The sequence below is a fragment of the Peromyscus leucopus genome, chromosome 19 (genome assembly GCF_004664715.2).
Source record: "Peromyscus leucopus breed LL Stock chromosome 19, UCI_PerLeu_2.1, whole genome shotgun sequence".
In the NCBI taxonomy this organism is placed as follows: domain Eukaryota; kingdom Metazoa; phylum Chordata; class Mammalia; order Rodentia; family Cricetidae; genus Peromyscus; species Peromyscus leucopus.
Genome location: NC_051079.1, coordinates 68,228,336 through 68,252,915, shown reverse-complemented (window position 1 = coordinate 68,252,915; position 24,580 = coordinate 68,228,336). Strand labels below are relative to the sequence as shown.

General features: G+C 53.0%; 1 protein-coding gene across 4 annotated transcripts in view; it reads left to right on the top strand.

The window, feature by feature from the left end:
• The window catches only part of Nfatc1 (nuclear factor of activated T cells 1), a 113,801-nt gene that overhangs the window by 30,195 nt on the left and 59,026 nt on the right, over positions 1 to 24,580 (top strand). For all 4 annotated transcript variants that reach the window (XM_028872011.2, XM_028872013.2, XM_028872012.2 and 1 more), the window contains exons 3-6: positions 1,171 to 1,330; positions 18,381 to 18,583; positions 20,343 to 20,515; positions 22,313 to 22,453. In XM_028872011.2, the coding sequence (XP_028727844.1) occupies positions 1,171 to 1,330; positions 18,381 to 18,583; positions 20,343 to 20,515; positions 22,313 to 22,453 (677 nt within the window). The remainder of the gene's footprint in view (positions 1 to 1,170; positions 1,331 to 18,380; positions 18,584 to 20,342; positions 20,516 to 22,312; positions 22,454 to 24,580) is intronic.

Genomic DNA, 24,580 nt, shown 5'->3' with positions numbered 1-24,580 from the left:
TCTGTCCTTTTGGTCTGCCTGTCACTCTCTTTTTAAGAATTTCCTAGGGGGTGGAAAGTAGTTCTTTTCATTGTGAAGCTTTCTTTCTCTGTTCACAGCGAAGTGTAGTCTTTCTGTGTGGACATAAGCAACGTCTATGCACACGTGTGACACACGATGAAAAGCTGCAGGTGTGGGTGGCTTTGCAGTGCCCCCCCCCCATGCCTGGGTACCCATGCCGCTTCTGGCTCGGGGGACTGTGGCCCCACAGCCCTGGAAACACACCCCCTCCTGGAAGCAGGAGGCTGATCAGCTCCCATGGGGCACCTTCCCCAGGATGCCGGCCTCCCTCCCAGCCCAGCCCTCTGCTCGCCACCGCTCTTCCTTCCGCCCGCCCCGACAGCTGCTGGAAACGGGGTGTGTGACATACACAGGAAATAACCCTGACAGGCATAGTGTGAGCTGTGAGTGCATGGCAGCACTTCCAGAATCAGGAAGTCTGTCCCTTTTGTCATGTCGTTCTGAGGCCGCAGCCGGCCAAGCTCTGCCATCAGCCTTCCTCGGTGCTAGGCAAATGCAGGTGCTCTGGGCACTCACTACCGTGTGTTTGCGAGTCAGGTTCCTGCAGGGATGGCCCAGCTTGTACCTGCATGGTGACAAACTCAGGTGCGGCTCGTTAGGATTGGAATGGAAACAAAGCACATGTCAGTCTGGAGGAGGAAGTGGGTCCAGCAGCTCTCTCTTTCTCCTGGGTCTGCTGTAACTGAGCACTGCAGGGTAGGTTATTCCCGGAGCCCCATTTGGCCAAGGGTGCCTCTCAGGGTTTCCCGTAGAGGAGGGAGACCTTTACTGTTCCTAGTAAAGGGTATCCAGAACCCTGTCGTCCCCTTGGTTACTCTCCTGGCTACAAGCAGGCTATCTGCACCTCTTCCATTGCTCTGGGCAGTCGATTCGATTCGGTTAGCATTTTGAAGACTGGCTGATTTCTTTTATTCATGAAGCACGCACGGGCAAGCTGTGACTACATATGGTAACATAGTAACCATGGCCTTATGGAGACTTGGATGACGCTGAGGATACTCAGTCTGACAGCAGCGGTGAGGGCTGATCCGCTGAGAGTGTCTCAGGTACAGCATGGACAACTGTGTCTGGGTGTCTACCTGCACTTAAAGCTCCTCTCTTCCTTTGCAGCCCGTCTTTACCCGCCCTTGACTGGCAGCTGCCATCCCACTCTGGTCCGTACGAGCTTCGGATCGAGGTGCAGCCCAAGTCGCACCACAGGGCTCACTATGAGACAGAAGGCAGCCGGGGGGCTGTGAAGGCCTCAGCTGGAGGACACCCCGTCGTGCAGGTATGGCGTCTTCTGTGACCTGCTAACAGCCCCATACCTTGGCATTTCTCAGTCTAAAACAGTTTTGCATCCACAGCTGGGGACCTTCCTCAAACTTTAAACACAGCCTCCTCAGAGCCAGTTAGTTAGACGTTGGCTACTTGCATATCTCATTTCCTTCTGTGTAGGAATGCTCCTTATCTTCAGTAAGCCTATGCCCCAATGAACCCTTGATAGACTGAAAATGCCAAAAGTCAAAATACATTCCCTATACTTCACTGACCATGCACAGGTCCCGCATAGGCAGAAAGTCAGCCACTCCTCTCTTCACAGAGGGGCCGGCTGAGCAAAACTCGAAATTCAGACTGTAGTTTTTCTGCTTGGGTATCACTTCCACACTAGCATAGAGCTACAGGGAAGCCGGTAAGCGGGACCGTGGTGAGTCAGGAGCTGTCCGTGGGTGCCGTACAGTGCTTCTCATCACATCTGCAATGGTTCTGAAGGCTCACCCCAAACAGACGGACTTGCAGGTCTGGCTGCATTACACCAGCTCTTTCTTCTGCAGCTCTGTTCTTCTCACTCCAAACTCTGCACCCCTGCAGCAGATGCATACTCTCCACATACGTGGGATTGGTGGGCAGCCTGTGCTTGTGAGCCTGCCTGGAGGTGTTAGGGGTAGGGTCTGAGAGAGCAGGTGACGAGCTGGAGTTCTGAGGGGAAGGTGGCTGAGATGGGCACCGTCACGCCTGTAGAACTGTGGGGAAGGAAAAATACTCGCTTAGAGGGGAGATACAATGCTCACCCGTGCTGGCCAGGAGGCACATTGGAAACTAGGGGGCCCAGCAGCATCACAGATCCGCCTTGCCCCTTCTCCACCTGGGCATCAGTGCGACATCCCAATGGGCTGTGTGAGGTTGTCCTTGCTGCCCTGTGCCGTACCTGTCCCCTTGTGCGCTTTGAACCCCAAGACATGACTGTTTTAAGTGGCGCCAAGAAATGCTTGTTCTCTGCCTGGCTCTGGTCACATGGTGACATAGAGAGAGAGCTCTTTACCCCGGTACCCCAACATCATAAACCCAGGTGCCCAACCCTGTTATTTTCAGGACTGATGCAAACTGGAAGGGGGTACTCAGCAGGGAACCAGGTACTTTTATTTTATTCCATTTAGGTAAATAAAAAGCTGGCAAAGGCAGGAGGTGCCGGAGACAAATGGCTGTTTGCCAACGCAGCAATCAGCCCCATGGAATGGGCCAGGCGAGGTGCAGAAATGAAGCACTTTAGAGGGCTTGTGGGTGATATTAAGGCGATATTTGTGGCCCGCGTGCCTGATGCCAATTAATACCTACTTTGTTAGCGGCTTGATGTGATAAAATGCAGGAGACATCGGTACGCAGCAGCCAGCTTGACATTTTAAGTTTCTACCTTCCCAGGTGGAAGTCAGGTAGAGCTGGCCCTCAGCTGTGCAGGGTAACTACAGGTATTTACCTCTCCTTTCCTGCTGCGGTCTTCACTGAATGAAAGTGCATTATTGCTGAATGGAACAGGTTTTAATAAGAGAGGAAATAAGTCCGTTAAAGAAAGGCAGGAAAGTAAGTGGAGAGATAATGGCCAAGCTCCTCCACTTACTTGGATCATACAGGCAAGGGGCTCTGGGGAGGGGGGTGCAAATACTGTGCCTTCATCAGAACGATGAAGCTGTGGATACGAGTCTGCGCCTTTTTGGGTCTGGGCTGATGGTGGTTATAAGAATCTCAGCGGCTTTGGGGAAATAAAGCCAGGAGGAGTGTGGGGAGCCCCTGTGTTTGGGGGAATTCGTTGTCTGTCAGGCTCTGATACTCGTTACCCATGTGTCAGATGCCGAGTTGACATGCTGCCCCTGGAGAACCAGGCTCCGGGCATCTTGGGCACAGGGCAACATTTTTCCCTCAGTGCAGATGATATCCAGGAAATTGAGGCATTTCTGAGGAATGGTGAAATTTAAAACAGCGTTTAAGAAGCACCCTCTGAATTATTTAAAGTGGTGTTAAGGGAAGGTGGTAAAACCAGGTCAGGCTGGCTCTGCTTCCACAGAACAGCCACCCCCCTCCTCAGCAGCGTTGAAAGGCAAAGAAAAACAACCCCTAACCAAAAATGCTAGGTTCTGTCTCACGTCTCATAGTGAGAAATTAGGAACCCAAGGAGTTTTCTGGAATATTCTCACCAAGTAAGTTCACACCTATGCCAGTGTGTGAGGTAAACAGCTAAAAAGAGGGTATTTTAGGGTATTTGTTTTCTTTTTTTGGCTGGTGGGCCACAAATTAGGTAAAAATAGAATTTGCACGTAATTATGAAACACACAAAAATAGGAAATTCTCTTGGTTGCCATGAAAGCGCCGTAACCACAAGGTTCTACCCCGGGCTCCTGGGTTGTTGTGACACACCCTTCAGCGCCACCAGCCCCGCCGTCAGACCTTCCGTCTCTCAGAGGTGGGCACACTGCACGGCAGTCTGGGTGAGGCCACGGACCAGTCCACATATCCTCGGTGCAGCCGCTGCGCAAGCCATTTTGTGGCCAGTGGTGTCTACTGCGTCCCTGCCTGTTCCGCCTCACTCCTGAGCTCCTAGAAGCTCCCGTCTCCTCAGCACGGTCCCTGTAGTGGATCCGGCACCACGGTTTCCTCTGTGTCTCAAGAAGTCTGTCCATAAAGACAGCAGCAATCTGCAGGACGGAAAACCTTAGTGGTGCTCAGGAGGGGAATTGTAAAAGGGAGGAAGACGTGCCCCTCAGACCCGGGGTCCAGAAAGAGGCGTCGGGTCAGTGATCCTCTCCCTTGGACCACGCAGACCAGACTCGGGCATACTGGTGGAGTCAAAGGTCATGCATTTCAGAAAAGGAAGGGGCATCTGCCTCTGGCCTAACTTCGCTTTCAGTGGAGAGGCCAGTATCTGTGAAGGACCTGCCTGAACAATCGGCGGTCCGGTGGGAGGCTTAGGACTCTCCCCCTGGCATAGACTTGCATTTTGATCGCTGCTCTCTTCTCGGGGCTCATTATCCCCCACCAGGAGGGTGTCACGTCTGCTTTTGTCCATGGATGTCTTTTTTCACGCCTCGGTCTGAGTATCCAAAATGGCCACAGGCTCCCACTAGCCATTCCGTGATCACCACGCTACCCACTCTTCCAAAACACTGGCTTCATAATCTGATGTTATCTAAAAAACGTCATGCCAAGTCGGAATGGGCAGCCACAGGTTATTCTGGACTCAAGGAGGGGTTGGTAAGGGCTTACCTATCGGCTTTCCTGGCAGTGCCCAGGACCAGTTCAAGAGCCACCTTGCAGTGGACATGTTCTGTGCAAAGTCTGTGGGGGATGTCCTTGGTGCTATGGTGGCTCCCTTCCCCTCCCCCCAGTTACCACTGTCTTCCATTCGTTACCAAGACAGGCGCTCCTACATCTGTCTACAGTGTGCTGTGGTCTTGCCACACTGTAACCAGTGGGAAAGGCCGAAATTTTCCTTGACTATGAAACTTGCCTTGGTAGAACAGATGCCTCAAATACTCTAAGGTAGAGGCATCTGCCTCTCCAGCTCTCCAAAGTAAGACGTCATTATTGAGCATCATCCTATCCAGCAAGGACCCTCCTGACCTTGATCTGGCCTCTGGCTTTCAGGTCTCCATGTCTGTTGGGTCGTGGCCACCACTGACAGAAGTGGCTGAGGATCCAAATTCTCCAGAAGCAAGGCAGGGGATGTCTAGGTTGGGCCTAGAGTGAACTATGGCCTTGTGGGCTCCTACCTTTAGGGGGCCCCACTGCAGAGCATCGTGGGGTCTGAAGATCATCTCCCACCCCAGGGGTCACATCATCCAGCTCTGTTTACCAATCACCAGATGACTTGTCTGATAGCATCTGCACATCACACACAAGCCCGCTCTGCTTGAATAATTAATAGGCCACTGAAATATGAACACTCAGAAGCTGGTCAGTTCCTAACATTTAGGTTTGCAGCACGGGACTCGCCATTTAGGACGGTGGCCAGCGTAGCCCCTGCCTGGCCATGAAGGATTCAGATCAAAGAGATGCGCAGACCATGGCCCAGACGGGTGATGCTGGACTCAGTGTGGATATAAGTCAGATACTCTCAGGGCACAGACAACAGGGACTTGAGAATCTAAAAGAACTGGGGCAGAGTCGTAGAGGAAGCCATGATAAGCATTGGCTTGTGCTCAGACACAGGGGCCAGGCAGAGGCCAGTGGGGTCTCATGGCCTTAGGGACCCTTCAGAGGTCACTTAGCTTGCCCCCTCCCCCATATAGGTTCGTGGCAGATGCTTTTTGTATCATACAAGACATTTGACAGCTAAGGGCATCCACTAGGAGATGACTTGCATTTCTCCAGTTGTTAAAATTGTCTTCGCGCCAGGCTGTTGTTATAATTACTTTTCTTTCTTGGTGGTGTCTTTCCTCAAGTCCCAGGGGAGGTTTAGAGTGGTAAAAATATTATGAGAAGTGGGTTTGTGAGGGGTGTCTGACCTGTGGTCACAAGGTACCTTATCATTTGGTTTAGTGGCCTGGGATGCTCTGTCATGTGTGAGCCTGCTTCCCCCGGTCTCCCAGGCCTCTCCTCTGGAATACACACACCCGGAGGCTAACAGAGAGCCAGGGTCCTTCAAGGACCAGTGAGGGGTTTGCTAGGTATTCCGATCAGAGCAGCAGGGGGTTGGACAGAGGGGGAAATAACGCAGCACTTCACTCTGCCTGGAGCAGCAAGCTGTTAAAACATGCATATCACAGAGGTCTAACTGCAGCCCTGACCCCAGAGCATAAACATGCTGGCCCTGGTCTACACAAAGCCAGCTGACCTGCGTGGTCTGGATTAATTTTTTATGGATCAGCCTGGACAGTGCACGGAGTTCTCTCTCCTTTCAGGACATTTCAGTGCAAACACTTTGCCATCCCTGCCCACCATGCACAGGCTGACTCTCCCATCCCTGCCCACCATGCACAGGCTGACTCTCCAGTCCCTGCCCACCATGCACAGGCTGACTCTCCCATCCCTGCCCACCATGCACAGCTGACCTCCCCCTCCCATCCACTGCCTCCCCCCCCATGCACAGGCTGACTCTCCGTCCCTGCCACCATGCACAGGCTGACTCTCGTCCTGCCACCATGCACAGGCTGACTCCTCCCTGCCACCATGCACAGGCTGACTCTCCTCTGCCACCATGCACAGGCTGACTCTCCAGTCCATGCTCACCATGCACAGGCTGACTCTCCGGTCCCTGCTCACCATGCACAGGCTGACTCTCCGTTCCCTGCCCACCATGCACAGGCTGACTCTCCCGTCCCTGCTCACCATGCACAGGCTGACTCTCCCCATCCATGCTCACCATGCACAGGCTGATCTTCTCCAGTCCATGCTCACCACCATGCACAGGCTGACTCTCTCCGAGTCCCTGCTCTCACCATGCACAGGCTGACTCTCTGGTCCCTGCCCACCATGCACAGGCTGACTCTCCCGTCCCTGCCCACCATGCACAGGCTGACTCTCCGGTCCCTGCCCACCATGCACAGGCTGACTCTCTCCTGCCCATGCACAGGCTGACTCTGCCTCGCTCACCATGCACAGGCTGACTCTCCGGTCCCTGCCACCATGCACAGGCTGACTCTCCCATCCATGCTTCACCATGCACAGGCTGACTCTCCGGTCCCTGCCCACCATGCACAGGCTGACTCTCCGTCCATGCTCACCATGCACAGGCTGACTCTCCCTCCCCACCTGCACAGGCTGACTCTCCGGTCCTGCCCACCATGCACAGGCTGACTCTCTTCCCTGCCCACCATGCACAGGCTGACTCTCCGGTCCCTGCCCACCATGCACAGGCTGACTCTCCGTCCCTGCCACCATGCACAGGCTGACTCTCCGGTCCCTGCCCACCATGCACAGGCTGACTCTCCATCCTGCACCATGCACAGGCTGACTCTCCGGTCCCTGCCCACCATGCACAGGCTGACTCTCCGTCCATGCCACCATGCACAGGCTGACTCTCCGGTCCCTGCCCACCATGCACAGGCTGACTCTCCGTCCATGCTCACCATGCACAGGCTGACTCTCCGTCCCTGCCCACCATGCACAGGCTGACTCTCCTCCTGCTCATCCGTCTCTCACCATGCACAGGCTGACTCTCCCATCCACTGCTCTCACCATGCACAAGCTGACTCTCCGGTCCCTGCCCACCATGCACAGGCTGACTCTCTGGTCCCTGCCCACCATGCACAGGCTGACTCTCTTCATCCCTGCCCACCATGCACAGGCTGACTCTCCCGTCCATGCTCACCATGCACAGGCTGACTCTCTTCATCCCTGCCCACCATGCACAGGCTGACTCTCCGGTTCCTGCCCACCTTGCATAGGCTGACTCTCCCATCCATGTTCACCATGCACAGGCTGACTCTCCCGTCCCTGCCCACCATGCACAGGCTGACTCTCTCATCCATGCTCACCATGCACAGGCTGACTCTCTCATCCATGCTCACCATGCACAGGCTGACTCTCCCGTCCATGCTCACCATGCACAGGCTGACTCTCTTCATCCCTGCCCACCACGCACAGGCTGACTCTCCTGGTCACCTAGATAGTGCCTCTCCCTTCTGCACATGTACTCAGCACCATGTCCATTGTTCAGCAAACACAGGGGTTTCCTGAGAATCCCTCCTGAGCACACTGCAGCTTTGCTTACTGTACGAGCTCCCAGTGGCAAAGCTAAGAGTGGACAGACAATTGGTGGTGAGAGATGAGCTGTTGACCTGGGAAGACATCTGGGGACAGCTCTCATACCAGTGTGACAGTGGAGTGGAGGTGGCCCTGTCTGCTTCCTCAGTCTACAGTAGCGGACTTGAAAAAAACTGTCTGGCCTCGGTTTAGTTCCACCGATGTACTCAAGGCGGGGGCATCCGCTTGTGAGCCCACTTCAGACCCTTACCATCTAGCAGAGTGGGAAGCAGTGAGGGCACCATGTGTGCCCGGGAGCAAAGGCAAGGCAGGGCTACAAGCAGAACCCTCCCCCCTGAAACAAGGAGCCTCCAGGCCTGCCACCAAGTCCCCAAAGCTGACTTGAGAGCCGTGTCTTCTTTGATCCAGGCTAGGGAGAGTTTAAATGATGACGTCTTGGGCACATAGCCTGCAGATGGTTCTCTAGTTACAGGCCAGCTGAGGTCTTCCTGAGTTAGGGTCCAGATGAGACAGGTCTAGTCAAGCCCCTCCTCTCCCCTAGGATCTCGGACACTGTCCTTGGGTACAGGTGAGGTGAGGACCGTGGGAATGGAGTCAAAACAGGAGCTAACACCTCTAGCAACAGTGACAGCAGGAAGGGACACATCTCGAGCTGGCTCCTGGCCGCGCGTGGACCCTCTTCCTGGTGACTCTGTGGCTTTCCTTGGCCCCGAGGACCCAGAGGCACCACAAATGTCACCGTCTACCCACGGGCAGCTGTTCAGAGGTGAAGAAGATACAAACAGTGGTGAGAAGCTGCAGCTGTAGCCAGCGTTCTCTCGGGAGTCTGGGAAGGACTGGCGCTTTCTCTCTGAGTCTGTCTTTTGACAGTCCCAACTCAGGCCACCACGGGAGGTGGGGGTGGAGAGGGCCTATTGTTGAGTGCCTGCCCTGGCCTAGTGGCCTTGTTTCTGCCACCCAGGAGAACACTGGGCTCCTGCCTGTGTGGATGGAGGTAGTTTGCTCTGCATCGGCACGGATGGCCGCAGGCCTTGCCTAGGCAGGCACACAGTCAGGACCTTACTGGTCATGTGGGTAGATGTCCTCAGCATGGCCCCCAGGGCTGAGAGAAGGAACAGACGATCTGGGATGGCATCATGGTATCAGTGCCCTGAGAAGCCTTGATGAATTTTGAGTATCTTCAGTCCTTCATATCACATTTCCAGCCCTACATCCTCCCTCAGCATTCTTGAGGCTCTCATAGTTTAACGGCAAGGGTTAGATTCTCTTACATGTGCCCCATGGATGCTTAATGCATGGCCACTGAATCATGCTATCCACACTGTAAACAGCCAAACTCACCAGATTGCTGGCTGCCACAGGCTGGATTCTGCAAGGTAGAGGGGTTGGGATTTCAGGGCAGCAGCCATATTTTCTGGGATTTCCTTGCATGTCTGGGCCTGGTGTCACCATGGTAGCATGTTGTAACACACTGCATGGCGTGGTATAGGTGGCTGCTCCTGAGGGGCCCCTGCCCTGTGTACAAGGTAAGCACTAGCCTAGCATGTCATTGTGGAGCCCGGGTGAGTCCCAGGAGGGTGTACAGGTGGCTGCTTCCTGAGTCTATTGTGGCCTCTGAGGTGCTGAGGGAGGGAGGAGCCTGTGCTGGGAGTTTCTGTACCTGCTTGCCAACTTTGCAAGAGGGAATCTGCTGGCTTTTGGTGCCTCTTTCCTTGGATTTGGGTGGACAGAGAGTAGGTGAAGGCTGCCATCTGCAGGGCCGGCCTCAGGGATGCTGCGTGCCACGCTTAACATAGAGATGATTCAGGCTGATGTGCCTGGGGCTGATTGGGCTGTGATTCCTGGCCATGATGACAGGTCCTGAGGACATTGAAGCCCTGTGGGCCCTTATAAACCTTCTTTGCAGGAGCTGAGAGGTGGGTGGTGAGGTCTGTCCCACCGGCATGCTGCCTGAGTTTGTACCTGTCTTTCTCCCCGGCCCCTTTCAACCCCTCAGGCTAGGCGGCAGTCAGTCCTGCACAGTAGTCCCATTGGTCTTGTGCAGCACAGACGGACCCTGATTCAGTCACATGGCCTTGGTTTAAAATCCCCACAATATCTACTTGATACCCAGATCTTGAAGGAGGATCCCATCCACTTCTATCCAAGGAACTTTCAAGTAAGGGAGGTTTCCAGGAAGGGAGTTGGATGGGGCTCCCGCTCTCCTGAGTCAGCATGCAAGGCAGGAAGGTGGCCATTGGGGGAAGAGCAGAGAAGCTGAGCTGGAGGCCTCCCTAAGGAGCAGGCCTAAGGTCCACACCCAGGTGCATCCTGGCTGGGGTTGTGAACGGCGTGCTTCAGATGTCCACTCTGAGCTGTGCTGTGGGTCCTGCCTCACGGGTCATAGAAGTCACATCTGATGGAGGTCTGAGGCTCGGGGAAAAAAATCAGGAAACTGGTTTTTCCTTGACCTGCCACATTCCCATACCCACCTCCTGTCTGCCCCCAGCCTTCTTCAGCACAGGAGAGGAAACACGAAATTTGTGAGTGAATTAATTCCTAGGATGGAGCCAAAGCTCACTTTGCAGGACCCTGTAAGAACGTGACCTCAGGACTGAGGGCACTTCAAGAATCTGCACATACACAGGGCTACTCGAGCCTCCCAGATGAAGACCAGGAGCCTGGGTTCTAAAACCTAACAGGCCAAACACCTGCTCAGTTCAAGCGGCAGGAGAGCCATGAAGCTACAGTCCGTTTCTGAAAGCCGTGGATGGAGTGTGGCTTCCTCCTTGAGAACCTACACCAGGACCTTTTGTGGGAGAAACTGTACCAGGTGCTGGGGAGGGGACAGGCCCTGGGAAGTGGGAGGTTGGATTCACAGGCCTCTGTAAGGAAGGGAAGGCATGCTTGAGCCCTCCGCTCCCGTCGAAAGCACGTGCTTCTTCATCGGTGCTAAGGAAGAGCAGGCTTTCTCCACATGGGGATGGTTCGCTGTAGTGGAGACGAAGCTTGGGTCCTTGGTATTCTAGGCAGGCATGCTACCACTTGGCTACACCCACAGCCCTGAGACATTTTTAAGTAAATTAGACACCTGATTATTAGAGGCCTGGAACAGCCTCAGGCTCTCAGCAAGGTGGGGAGACTTCGCCAATGGAAATCAAGGCCCCATAAAGGTGTGGCATGTGTGGTTCTCAGTGAGGGCCCAGCAGGCATTACCTGTGTGTGTGGTCTCTGGCATTCATGCCCTTGAAATATTTACATGGATACACCCATTTTGGTTCTTATTTTGTTTTTAAATTTTTTTGCCTTCTCAGAAAGGTAGAGAAAGTTCGTACATGAAAAGACCTGAAGGAGCTACGTGCAGCCTCTCACGGCTCCCTGTGCTGCTCCTAGCTGTGGGCTGCTTCTGGAAGAGGCCATGTGTATACTGGCCACTATCCCTCAGGATCTGGGGGACAACTGTATGCCTCATTTTGTCTGTGTTTATAAATATGGTGTTGATCTTTAGTGTGATCACTGTTCTCATAGGAGGAGTCCTCAGAATTACATGGTATAAATTAAGTACTGCTGTGGGCTCATGACACAGACATGCACATGTAAAACCAAGTGCACACGTTTCCATAAACACATGCTTGCTCACCCAGGCATGCATTCATGAAGCAAATGCACAGGCTCTGAAACACATGTGTACTCATACAATTCAAGGTCAAATGCACACCACACCACACACACACACACACACACACACACACACACACTCATAACAAACACATGTACACAGTCCCATTTAGGTCATATTCACACCTGCTTATATGTTCATAAATGTATAAACACATGCACAGACATACACAAACATTTGTACACATATATCAGTGCACACACACATGCATACTTGTAACACCCTGAAAGCCAGAGGATATTTTCTTTGCAGACAGAGTTGGTCACTAGCACAGATTCTGTGGGTGCCACACACTTGACCTTCTGTGCTAGGGAGCTGTGCCCAGAAGCTCCGCCCTGTGCTGCCTCGTGGGGAAGCCCAGGGGCCTGATGTCCTGAAGCCCATTTGCTGGGACACAGGACCTCAGGCAGCAAATGCCTAATGGTGTCAAGGGCCTCACCTCGTCATGCAGAACGGACAACGGTGTCTTTTTGGCATCCTTCAGGTGCTGCTGAGTGGGTGAAGTTGTCTTTGGTTTGGTTTGGTTTTTGCAGTATTTGCTAGGCAGACTCTTTTACCACCGACCTACACTCCTAATCTCCCTTTTAACTTTTAATTTGGAAATAGCAGTCTCCTTGAGTTGCCCAAGCTGGCTTTGAATGTGTGATCCTCCTGCCTCAGCTTCCCGAGGGCTGGGGCCATAGGCCTGCAGCACACAGCCTGGCTGGGAAGTTGAGCTTTAATTCTCCTACGGGGGTGTCTGTGAGGGGTCCTGCCCTGGCTGGTCATTTCTTTCCTCCCAGTCAGGCACACGGGGGCATCTGGAGTGACAAACAGCTGGTGGATGTCCCCATGCTGGTTGTTCTGGGGGCGAGGGGAGGGCTCACCCATGCTAAAGAGCAGTAGCTCCCCAGGGTCTGTGCCTCTAGCTACAGCTGGTGTGGTAGCCCCCACCTCACTAGAGTGACATTTGGCTCCTACCCTCTCAAGTTGTGGGGCAGGAAGATGGGTCAGACCCAGCTCCTGTGGGTGCATCGAGGCCTCCAGGCCTCCAGGGCAGAGTGGTGAATTCCCAGGATGCCTCTGTGCCCTGCTAGGAGACCAGTGCTCTGCAGTCTCCAGGAGAGGGAAATAGAACTTCCAATAACAGAAACTTCCCGTCTCCTGGCAGGAGTGTTTGTAATGAGGAATTGGGGCTGAAAACAATCTGAGATAATGTGACTACAACACGAACTCTTAATTAACCAAGTAGAGGGAATTGGGTTTAAAAAATAGTGAAACCCACCCTGGGTGCGAGCCCCAGCACCAGAAGGAGGGAAAGTGAGACCAATTTGTGAAATGATTTCTCTCTGTCTTCTGGGACGTGGTGGCATGCTAATGTTACTCGGGGTCTTAAATGCAAATTTCCCTTGAAGTTGATTGTCTCAAGTGCACATTATGCCTTTGGTGGAAGAATGCCACATGACGGTGTCCTTTGCTTAGTAACCAAGTCGGAGTGACTGGCTGAAAGGCAGACCATTTTCATCAGTTAACTGGCGCTGTTAATTCAGATCATCCACCAGGTATGAAGGTGTGCACGCTGGCCCAGCTCCAGCACTGAATAAATTTGTCCTCCATCAGTCTGTTGGCCTGTCATTTCCCTGGGTAAGTGCTGAGGTGGCACACAGGCTAAAAACAAACATTTTAATGCGCAGGAAACCGAGGAGTGCTTACGCCTTGCAAATGGAATAATGCATTTTGTTTCGTTTAGAGGGAAGCCGAGGAGGCTTCGGTTTGACAGGTAACTTTGTAAATGTTGTTCTGACAGACACTGTGAGAAGCCAGAGGCAGAAGGTCCATGCAGTGGGATGTGTGAAGTAGCTTAGATTTTCTTTTCTTAAAGTGAACTTCGTGCTTTAAATAATAGATATTTACCTCCCAGGTTAAGCCTTAAATATTCCTATTTTCACTGAAATGGCATGTTTCTAAAGGATACAATTATACCGTGTTCACTGCCTTACATCCCTTAAGAAGCTTGGCGTAGCAGGGGTCCCGGGGGAATTTTCAGTTGTCATTTTAAAGTCATCTGACCCAAGCCAGGCTGGGCTAGAGCCTTGGGCCACTCTGAGGATTGCCCAGCAAGAAGGTTTTGGTCATAGATTCCTTTATGTGTGTGTGTGTGTGTGTGTGTGTGTGTGTGTGTGTGTGTGTGTGTGTGTGGTATTTCACGAAATACAATACTAACGGGCACAACTTGTCCGTGGATTTCTTCTTTTTATTTATTTATTTTTCAATACGTCATACTGTAAAACTACTCTAGTCCAACATAGAGTAATGGCTTCTTAGTTGATTCATCACATTGCAGGAGGCGAGGGCCTGGCTCCCAGGTGGCTCCCGACCTGGGTTGCTAACCCTTCTGGCCACCGTTTGCAGGGACTTACTTCTGTGTTCCGCACTCTGTTCCTGCAGATCTAGACAGTGCTAGGCGTGACCACTCTGGCCCAAGGGTGGCAGAGGTAGCTAGCTTTCTGTGCTGGTGACCTTGGATGGGAGACTCTATGTAGCATTCATTCAGTCAGCCAGGCCCACAGCAAATTGGGGAGTCTGGGAGGAAATTCCCTGTACTTTTTGGCTCCACCAGACTTCATCAAGGATTTCCACTGTGTGGTTATCCCAGGGTGACTGAGGACCTGTGGTTGGCAGGCACCCTCCACACTCACATGTATGTGCCCTTGGTTCATAGCCTGCCTGAAAATATCCGCACAGGTGGTCAGTGAATCTGTCGGAAGTGACTGAGTTTGTGGATGCTGTGACTCCATGACAAAATAGAAACAGATGCCTGGCCCATAGCTCCTGAGCCAAGCCCAAAGAGAAATCTTTCCAACCTGACCCAGTGTAGAAAATACATGAGGTACATGTCTGTGAGTATGTGTGTGCGGACAGAAACACCACCACCACCACCACACAGACTGTCTCATACACGACTGACACTCAAACTCCATCACCCAGGTGATGGTCAGAGTCTCTGTTGGCTGTGCCGAATACATCCAGGGCTTGTCACAGGACCAGCATTAATTTCAAACATTAATCAGAGGCACTTGTAATGCTGCCCAGAGGTCCAGGGAGACAGAGTTTCCCTTGGAGCCACCTGCTGGTGTCACGGAGTGGCTGGTCGTGCACATACCACAGCCATCCTCACGCATCTTCGCAGCACAGGGTCCTGTCCCCACAGTCGTGACATCTGCATGGTGTCAGGCACAGGGACCGGTGGGCTGCTTCCATCTTCCTCTTCACCATACAGTCTGCGGTGAGCTCTTGATCCTGCGCTGTCCTGCGTGGTGATGTTCTCAGCCCCCCGACTTCCTTATGTCTCCAGAGGTAAACTGGGGTAAGCCCCATCCCTGACCCTCAGCTTGCGGACTGTTCAGACCTCTGTCCTGAACACTGGTCAGCAATGGGCCTTCTGACAGGGCTCTTTCCTGGGAACTCAAATTCAGAAACAGTTCCTTCCCCTCTAGGGGAATCAGAGGAGGGTCTGCATGCTTTGCTAACACGCTGTGGAGGGATGGTTCCTGCGGACCGAGCTGTGCTGTGGACACAGAAATGGGACGGACACAGAGCTCTCTGGGCCATTTCTCACCCTCAAATCTAAACCTTGCATGTCAGTGCTGAGAAGCCTCTTGGGCTTAGGGGGCGTGTGTAGGCTCATAGAAAGTTGTCCCCCCTTGCCTCACGGGGCTTTGAGTTGGGAAAGCAGAAGGGTTTGCTGAAGAAAAATGATGGGGTTGGCCCTCAGATGAGCTCCTCCCACTTTTGCCTTCTCAAAGTGGGCAATGGCTATCACCGCGTGTCGGTTCAGCTGGGAAAGGACAGGGGTCCCCCAAGCCCATGTGCCGCTCTGCCAGCCTCCACGTGGAAGCAATATGCTCTCCTTCCAGCCGTTGGAGGTGAACCCTTTGTAGGGCTCCCACTCCACCTACCTCCTCTGCTTATTGAGGCAACAAAGCCTCGGGCCCCTGCCCCATTAGCCTCTGGTGAGTGGGGAACACATTTTTCTTGCTGCGGCTGCTGCTGGTGGCTGCGGCCTGGTGATAATTGAACTTCAGGGTCTGGGTTGTACCTGTTTGAAGTACAGTCTTAGTCCCCGGGGCCTTTCATCTTGAGGTAGGGGTGGCACTGGCCGTGTGCCACATGCTGGTGGATCACAGGACCTAATGAAAGTCATGGTGCCCATGCCTCTCCTAATGAGCCACCAGCATGCATCGGGCCAGAGGCAGTGGCTGAGGCCTTTGCGGGAGGGACATGTGAGAGGTCCACTGCCTTGTAAAAACCCAATACCCAAGGCCCACATCAAAATCCAGCAGCAGCTAATTGCACTGTCTGATTTTCTGGTTCCCATTTCTAGGTTTCATTGGTCTTTTTTTCCCCAATGTTTTAAAATGAAAGGCACAATCCTCTACCAGCCCACAAGGCTGGAATTGTACTGGGAAGGCAAGAAATGGGTAGAGCATGGGATCCTCTGCAGCCCCTCTCTTCCCTGTTACCCCTCTTTCCCCTCCCAAGAATCCGTGGCTCCATTTCTTGTGGCTGAGGTTTTGCTCCATTAGGGTCTGTTCCTCCACTGGGCTTCACCATCTGTGCTTCGGGATCCTCAAAGACTGCTTGGTGCTTTCTGGAGGATGGTGTTCATCCCCCTCCTGTTTGGGGTTGCTAAAACCAAACTCCTCGTACCCCGCCAGCTCATCTCAGGTTTCCACCTGCATGTCACCCTCGGCTCTGAGTTCCAGCGCTCAGCCCTTCTGCCCCACTTGTGGCCAGGCCATTCTTCTGGGGCCTCCATGAGGGGCTGTGGGCTTAGCCACTGATAAAGAGGGTGGCAGTGACTGGAGGATGCCATACTTAGTCATAGACTGAGTCCTCGAAGCCCATCACAAGCATGGGTGGCTCCTGATGCCCTACAGAGTATATCATCCAACCCAGGCTTCCGTCAGGGCAGCCAGGCACTATGGGGCATTGGGAGCATGGCCCATGGGGCGGGCAGATCTCAAGATTCTGGATAGAATGACTGGCGGGGAGACTACTAGGGGTGAGGCAGAGGAGCCAGAGCCATGCCTGCAGGCTGCCTTTCCTCAGCTTGTGTGGGTCTTTCTGTCTAACACGTTATCCTCTATGGTTGGGACCAGGGTCACCCTGTGCAGGCATATCGCCTGCACCTGAGAGGGGCTCTTGTATCGAGCTCGAATGCTCATCCTGGGCTGGAGTGGCGGCGGTAGGCCCCTGGCTCTTGGCCTGATGGACTTTGAGTGGTCACACTGGTGTTTTTTCTCACAGCTGTGGCTTGTCTGAAAAGTGAACAGTGTAAGTCCTCTGTGGCCAGAATGCTGTGGTGGCTCTTTTCAACGACTTCGAAATGAGTCCAGTGAGAAGAGAGATCAGGAGAAGAGTAGGAGAGTGGGCAGACCCTCCAGGACCGAGCAGTTCTCAGGCCCGGTGGCCTCCGAGTCCTACAGGCCTCCCCTGTCTTTGCAGAGTCTTGGAGGCATCTTCCCACCCTGGGATAGAGCACGAAGGGACCCCCTTTGTCCACAGTCTCCCGAGGATGAAATACATGCCTTGGTCCCGACATTTGTCAGCTGATGACCAAGTGCAGTGCTGGAGACACACGGTGCTAATGACTAGCTGTTGCAGGAGGGAAGGTGCGCTGGGGACAAAGGACAGGGGAGTTGACACCCGGGGTGACCCCACTTCTAAGCTCTGGTTGTTTATCTTGAAGGATGACCGTTTCCTTAGCACAAAGGCCACGTTATGGATTGTCCCCTGAAATCTAGGTCACCCACCTGTGGCCTGGAAGAAGCATCTAGTTTATGTGGCCTGGTTTGAATTATGCAGATATGGTGGGATGGATAGTGACTACAGGCATGGGCAGCTCACTGTTGCCTCATCACTGGTTGTGAGATACTCTGTCCCCTGACGAGCCAGCCGTGGGGTCAGCGGCAACTGGCATGGATAGGACATTTGTTGCCACCTCTTTCTGAAGGAGAGGTACACAGACATAACAGTCGTGAAAGGATGGCCGAGACACAGTATGGTGTGTGTGTGTGTGTGTGTGTGTGTGTGTGTGTGTGTGTGTGTGTGGATGTGTATCACTGTACATGTTTAATTGTGTATAATTTTTGTATATGATGTATGCACAATGTTTTATGGGAGTGTGTGTGATGGTGTGCATGTGTACACATTTGCACATTGCCTCTAGGAGTGCATGTGAGCCCATGTGCACACTACCTATCTGGTTATACATGTGCAAGGGCATGTATGAGGTGTGCATTTGTACATTGGTACATGTATGTGAACATGTGTTGTGTTTGTTTGAAAAGAGGGCCAGGAGTGTTGAAATTCTAATCTATATTCCCAGGGCCTTTATTTTATTTTATTTTTTGAGATAGGATCTCACTGTGCAGCTCTGGCTGTCCAGACACTCTCTATGTAAGCTCTGGCTAGCTTTGAACTGAGAGATCTGCCTGCCTCTGCCTTGTAAGTGCTGGGATTAAAGGTGTGCACCACTATGCCCAGCTGCATTATGAATTTATAATTTTGGGAAGGACTAATATTACATCACAATAAGCTGAGGGACTGGGCACTGGGCACTGGGCGCTGGGTGCTGGGCACAGCTTTCCTCTGCTGACAAATGGCCATTTTCCTGCAGTTTATGTGCGAAGTGCTTACTGGGAGTTCTTTTTTTCTTCGCCAGCTACATGGTTACTTGGAAAATGAGCCGCTCACGCTACAGCTGTTCATTGGGACAGCAGACGACCGCCTGCTCCGGCCCCATGCCTTCTACCAGGTCCACCGGATCACGGGGAAGACTGTCTCCACCACCAGCCACGAAGCCATCCTGTCCAACACCAAAGTCCTGGAGATCCCTCTGCTCCCAGAAAATAACATGCGAGCCATGTAAGCTGGGGGGGGGGTGCTGTGCCCGAGGGGACAGGCTCCTGGCTCTGCCCCAGCACCCAGCGCTCTGCTTCTAACTCCCAGGCCCCCAGCCCTGTGGCTCAGGCCTGAAGGAGCTTACCAATAGTTATGACAACAGATTTGTTTAGTTCTGGGTTCTCAGTTGCTATGTATTGCACCACCTACAAGCACTGTCTCAATCACGGGAGCTGTAAGTGCTGCTTCCAGTGCCTGCATTTAGCTCCTATTTACTTCTGAATGCAGCGGTGCTCATTCAAGGAATGGCTGAGATAAACACTGAAAAAGTAGGGAAGGCAAGGCCTCTGGGCTGTGTTTTCACTCAGAGCTGCCGATGTGGCTGATGTGGCCAGGTGCGGTGTGCAAAGCCCATACGGCACACAGTCAGCTTAGAAAGGAACTTATTAATAAGCAGAGAACACATCACATAATGTTAGGCGGGGGCTCTGTTCAGTTTTGAGAGCCCTGAACTGTTAGTGGAGCAGAGAGAACATGTGCTCTGGTAGTTCCCATGGGAGTCACACCGTACTGGTACCCCAGGCTGGGAACCGATAACGGCACACATAAGCAGGGATCCAGGCGGCCATAACGAAAAAACGCAGATAAGTGAGACCGGGCACAGACTGGAGGGCTTGATGATATTGCTCTCAGGGATCTGAGGTGACATTCCAGCTGAGAGATGTCTGCCGAAGGGGCCTATGAAAGCCTGGGCTCTACATGCAAAGGCTGCTGGGTGTGAGATTGCAGTGTGTGTTCACGCGTGAGGAGGCCAGCGTGGGGAGGGGGTGCAGATGAGGCAGAGGGGTGGGGCCGGATCACGTAACACCTTGTGTGTACTCTGATAAGTTCTTCATAACGTTAAGCCTTCTAAGACAAGGACAAAGGGAAGGCTTTCCATGTGCGTCAGCTTCTCGACAGCCCAAGAGATGTACTCACCGGGACTTCATTGTCGATCCTTGGGCTCCCTTCCCTGGCTTTATAATTCAAATTTCCCAAGGACAGGACAGAGCCAGAACATCTCGGAGGAGCCAGGCTCAGCCACAACTCCTGTGCCCATTGTACCTCAGCAGGCTCCAGCAGGAGACAGGGGGACAACCATCTGCAAACACAGCCACATAGCCCAAGACATGCTCCGAAGGCTACATTTGTGTGTGTGCTGACCTACAGGTCCCCACACCACTGCTTGATGTGGGAGACACATGCTTGTTCTCCTCTTATATGGGGAAAGAAAAGGTATTGGTTTTGATACATCAAGACTTTTGTAATATTTGGGACATTTTACTGGACTCTAGGTTTGAATGAAATTATGAGGTAAAATGAAGTTATGGGAAATCTTAGAAGAAAAGTTTCACAAACCATAGAAGATATTAAAGTGAACAAAAGGAATAATGTCCCAGGCCTTGAATATGTTAGCTGGAGTACTACAGGACACACGGGAAGGCACATCCTTTCCAGGCTTTTCCTCTCAGAGCTGTTCTGCAGGGTCTGAGATGTCTGGGACGGCGAGTGTCTGGTCTCCGGGGCCCCGGGTGGAGACTGCAGTCTACATGGCTGCTCAGTTCCCACCCTGCTGGCATACCTAGATGCTGTAACCCTCCCCATAAGCTTCTCCTCAGGGAGGCGGTGTTCAGCAGGGACGGGCTAGGAGGGCTAAGTCTTTTGGGCTGGCAGTCAGATGGTTGGTGCTCCTCAGATTCGGTGCTGGGCCCTAAAGCCAAGCCATGGCCTTTGTTTCCGGCAGCATCGACTGCGCTGGGATCCTGAAGCTCAGAAACTCGGACATCGAGCTGAGGAAAGGGGAGACAGACATCGGGAGGAAGAATACCAGGGTGCGGCTGGTCTTCCGGGTTCACATCCCACAGCCCAACGGCCGGACGCTGTCTCTCCAGGTGGCCTCAAACCCCATCGAGTGCTGTAAGTGGTAACTTGGGAACTGAACCATGCCGTCAAAGGTCCTTTTCAGTCCGCTTCCTGGGAAACACAAGCACCCTCGCAGGAGACCCGACTTCTGTGTCGCCCTCAGAGGGTGCATCTGGGTTACATATTCCCATGTGAAGCTGGTCAGGACCTGACCAGAGTACACAGCATTCCTGCCCCTGGCAGCTACGGACGTTAAAAAAGCAACGTTTGTCACGAAGCAAAGTTGTGTTGACTGTGTCTACACTTATTCCCTCTTTATTGGGGGAAATTGAGAAAAGGAAGTTTGGCTTGGCAGCCACCAGGCTGAGCAAACTGAAACAATTCCTCTTCATCCTTCTTCTCTTCCTCTTCCATGTTCTGCTCCTCTTCTCTCTTTCCTACCTGGCTCCTCTTCTCTCTCTTTCTCTTCTTCCCTTTGCTACATCCATCTCCCTTACTCTCCTTCTCTTGTCTTTCCTTCTCCCCAATCCGTGTGTGTGTGGGGGGGGAGGTGATGGGGTGTGTGTGTGTACATGCTTGCACAAGCACACACTTCTGGGGATGGAACTCAGAGCCCCATGCATAGTAAACGAAAGCTCTGCCCCGGGCCATCCACCCGCGTCCCAAACCTGAATTTTGTAAACTCTGTATGACTATTTATCTTCCCTGGTGGTACCAAGTTTCTGCCTTCAGTATGTGCAGTGGCCACCAGAACGTGGCGAAGGGCTCCTTGGCCTCGGAAAGGAACAGGGGTGGCTGCTGCCTTCCTTTCTTCTGCTGGGCTGGCCCCTTGTTCGCAAGCCATGACCCTGGAAACCTGTCCGTTCCCATCCTGCCAACTCCGCTGCCTTCTGAAGCCCTTCCCCATCCTGAGAACTCGGTTCCGGTGGGACCAGCCAGACCTGTGAGGAGACACATAGTTTCCACCAGCCGTTGCTGCTTGTCTTCATTGCCCTCAGACTATTGTGTCCTTCTCCTCCAGCTCTTCTGGCTTTGTCTCCTAAGAGACCCCCACCATGGTGGGGTCTTTAGTCCCATGCTGAACATCCTAGTTCTGCACAGTCCTCTGTCCTTGGCCCCTGGACTGTGGAGCAGGTCCACCTGTGTACCCAGCTAACCCCTACTTCCCTGGGAACAAGGGAGGTCTTCCTTAGTCACACACACTGAAGCCATGTGGCTCTGCCCTCTGTTCCCTTCTCTCTCTCAAGCCACTGGAGACCTGAATTTCTAAGGCTGGATCCTCTTCCCTATGAGGTGAACTCTTCCCTGGCCTGGATGGTCTGACTCAAGGGAGTCTGAGGTCACCCATCTGACACAGGTGTTGAGAGTGTCACACACACACACTCCCAACCTCTACAGCCTTTCATCCACCACCCTCATAAAGTTGCTGATCCCGACCTGGTCTCTGTCAGCTACCTGTCAAGCTTTCCACTTTGCCCCTGTCCCCAGGCTCGGGGCTAACACTAGGACTAAGCTTTCCTATCCAGCTCTTCTGAGGGTCTCGCTGCCCTTCCACTCCAGGGGCCGTCAGTGGATGTCAGATTTCCTGCAGCTACAGAAGACAGTGTTCCGTTCTTACCGTGGACCGCGTCCTGATGGGTTTGCTCCACTCCTGACCTAGTTGGAGCAGCATGCCTATGGTCTTCCACCTAACGTGGTTTGAGGCCCCCTACAAAGTTCAGGGCTTGGTCAGTCCCCAGAGAACCTGAACAGTGAGGTCAAGCGGCAGCACCTGGGGCCAAGCATGCCCGCTAGGGTTCCTCCAGGCAGCCAAGGCAAAGCTTTGCTCAGCTCTCGCCTCTTCTGATACAGCCCAGCGGTCGGCCCAGGAGCTGCCCCTTGTGGAGAAGCAGAGCATGGACAGCTACCCAGTCATCGGCGGGAAGAAGATGGTGCTGTCTGGCCATAACTTTCTGCAAGACTCGAAGGTCATCTTCGTGGAAAAGGCTCCAGGTGTGTCCCCCAGGGTGGCTGGGTGAGCCCCTGCTCTTGGTGCGGGTGGGAACTGGCTCCTGGGCTGGCAAGATGTGGACGCCTCACCTGCACGATCCATCTGCGAGAGGGTGTTTGGTCAGAGCATGGGCAATCACCAGGCAGAGGTAGCCCCCAGCTCACAGAGCTCTGTATCGCTTGTGATATGGTCCCTTTGGAGTCTTTGTGTCGCTGCGAGTCAGGTGGATGTCCACCTTGGCATCTCCAGGCCCAGACTTCCGAGAGCCACTGCCTCTGTTAAGGAAGCCTGCAGGCTGGGCATCTGAAAACTACTTGCTAGGGTCGTCTGGTTGCCCAGAGTGGGCACCAGGCTTGCCACCTGTTTCATGCTCTGCCAGCTCTTTCTCCTGGATTTCCCCCCCTCCCCCCTTTCCCTTTCCTACCTGAGGGAGAGCTCACTTGGCTTCTCTAGGAAGTCAATCCCCTGAACAAGTGCCGGTTAGTACCATAGTGGATAAAAGTATGGGCCTGCTGACCTTCTGGGTGTCCATATCATGGACATCCCATCCCAAGCCAGTGTTCTCTCTGTTGTTGGGACCTTCAGTACCATAGCCATGTGTGTGAGTGTGATCCCCATTTCCATGGAACCCACGGACCCTGCGAAGAGCTCCATGAGAAGACAGGCATGCACTATCACTGCCTCAGCTTCTGCTCACACTGGCCCCGGGTAGAAATGTCTTATGAGTCCCAGACACCAGTGGGAAGGGAGCTCAGAAGGGGTGTGGCCCAAGGAGTTGTGCAAGCTGTGTTTGCATTTTCTTTACATCGGGAGCCATTGTGTCTGTGTGACCTGTGGGGACCGGGAGTGTAGCCAAGGTCACTTCAGTTAGACACTGATCCGAGATGCTCATCATTTCCAGAACAGTGGGAACTTTTCTGGCTCCAGATGGAGGCAGCCACTCGGTAGAGCTGTGTGCTGACCAATGAAGCTGCTGGGCACAAGGGAAAGATCCTAGTCCATTGATACTTAGTTTCAGAGAAAAGGAGGTGAGCTGGGCACGAGCCTCTTGAGTGGCATTTGGCCGCAATTATCCTCCTCTACAAAGACTGTATGGAGCTTGGAATTTTGGACCCTGGTCTTCTAGATGGCATTTTTCAGGGATGCCATGCCCTACCCACATGGGCAGCCAGGGCAGCATCTACTCAAGGCTGGTGTGTTGGAGGCTTTTCCTCCTTTTCTTTCTTACCAACTGGAGTTTTCTTGGAGGTGGTCAGTCCAGTACTTAACCTAATCACCGGAAAGCACTGAGGCATTCAATAGCCTCCATAATGGAATCTTGATTTTGTACCATTCACAGGAAACTTAAGCACTTCAATCAACATAGGCTTTCACAGTTAACTCAGCCCGCCTCTGTAATCATGCATATAATTGGAAAATATGTTTTAAATTATAAAGAAAACCCAACTAAGTACAATGATAAAGAGAATTAGCAGTGTCCACACCCTTCTCTGGGGAGGTTGATTCTGAAATCATTTGACCTTCGGAGCCTCAGGCATGCCTCCCTGTCAGACAGGAAGTACAGACTTAACGCTTTGCACTCTGCACAGTGAGATCTCGGTGCTCTAACCAAAGAGAGGCACAGCCCCCTGTGGCTTTGTCACAAGGCAGGGTCCAGACAGTTTTCCTGCCTGTTTATGGTTCTTCGGGTTGGGGAGGCCCTGGGGAGGTGCCTTCTGCGCAGGAGAATTGAGCACAGCCGTAGACTGGGCAGCTCTCAGCTGTGGCCAATAGTCGGCAGCCGGGTCTGAGCCCGGCATGGTGCGGCAGTAAGATACAGTGGGAAGATTCATCTTCTGCCTGCTAAGTGAGCAGCCCTCCACGGACCACGAGCCCCCACTGCACCCCGCCTGAAGCCCCATCTCCCCTTCGCTGGATTATCCCTACCTTAAAGCTACGCCCATGAGGTTGTATGCTGAGTCCCTGACCTACCCTCACTGGTTACAGTTGATGTCTAGTCTACATAAGGCGTTCAATAACTGAGTAGATGTCACAAATGCACACAGCGCTGTGAGCTTTTCAATGTGAGAACACGGCAGTTCTGTGTCCTGGTGGTGTTTGTTGTTTCATTTTTTTATAATTAGATTATT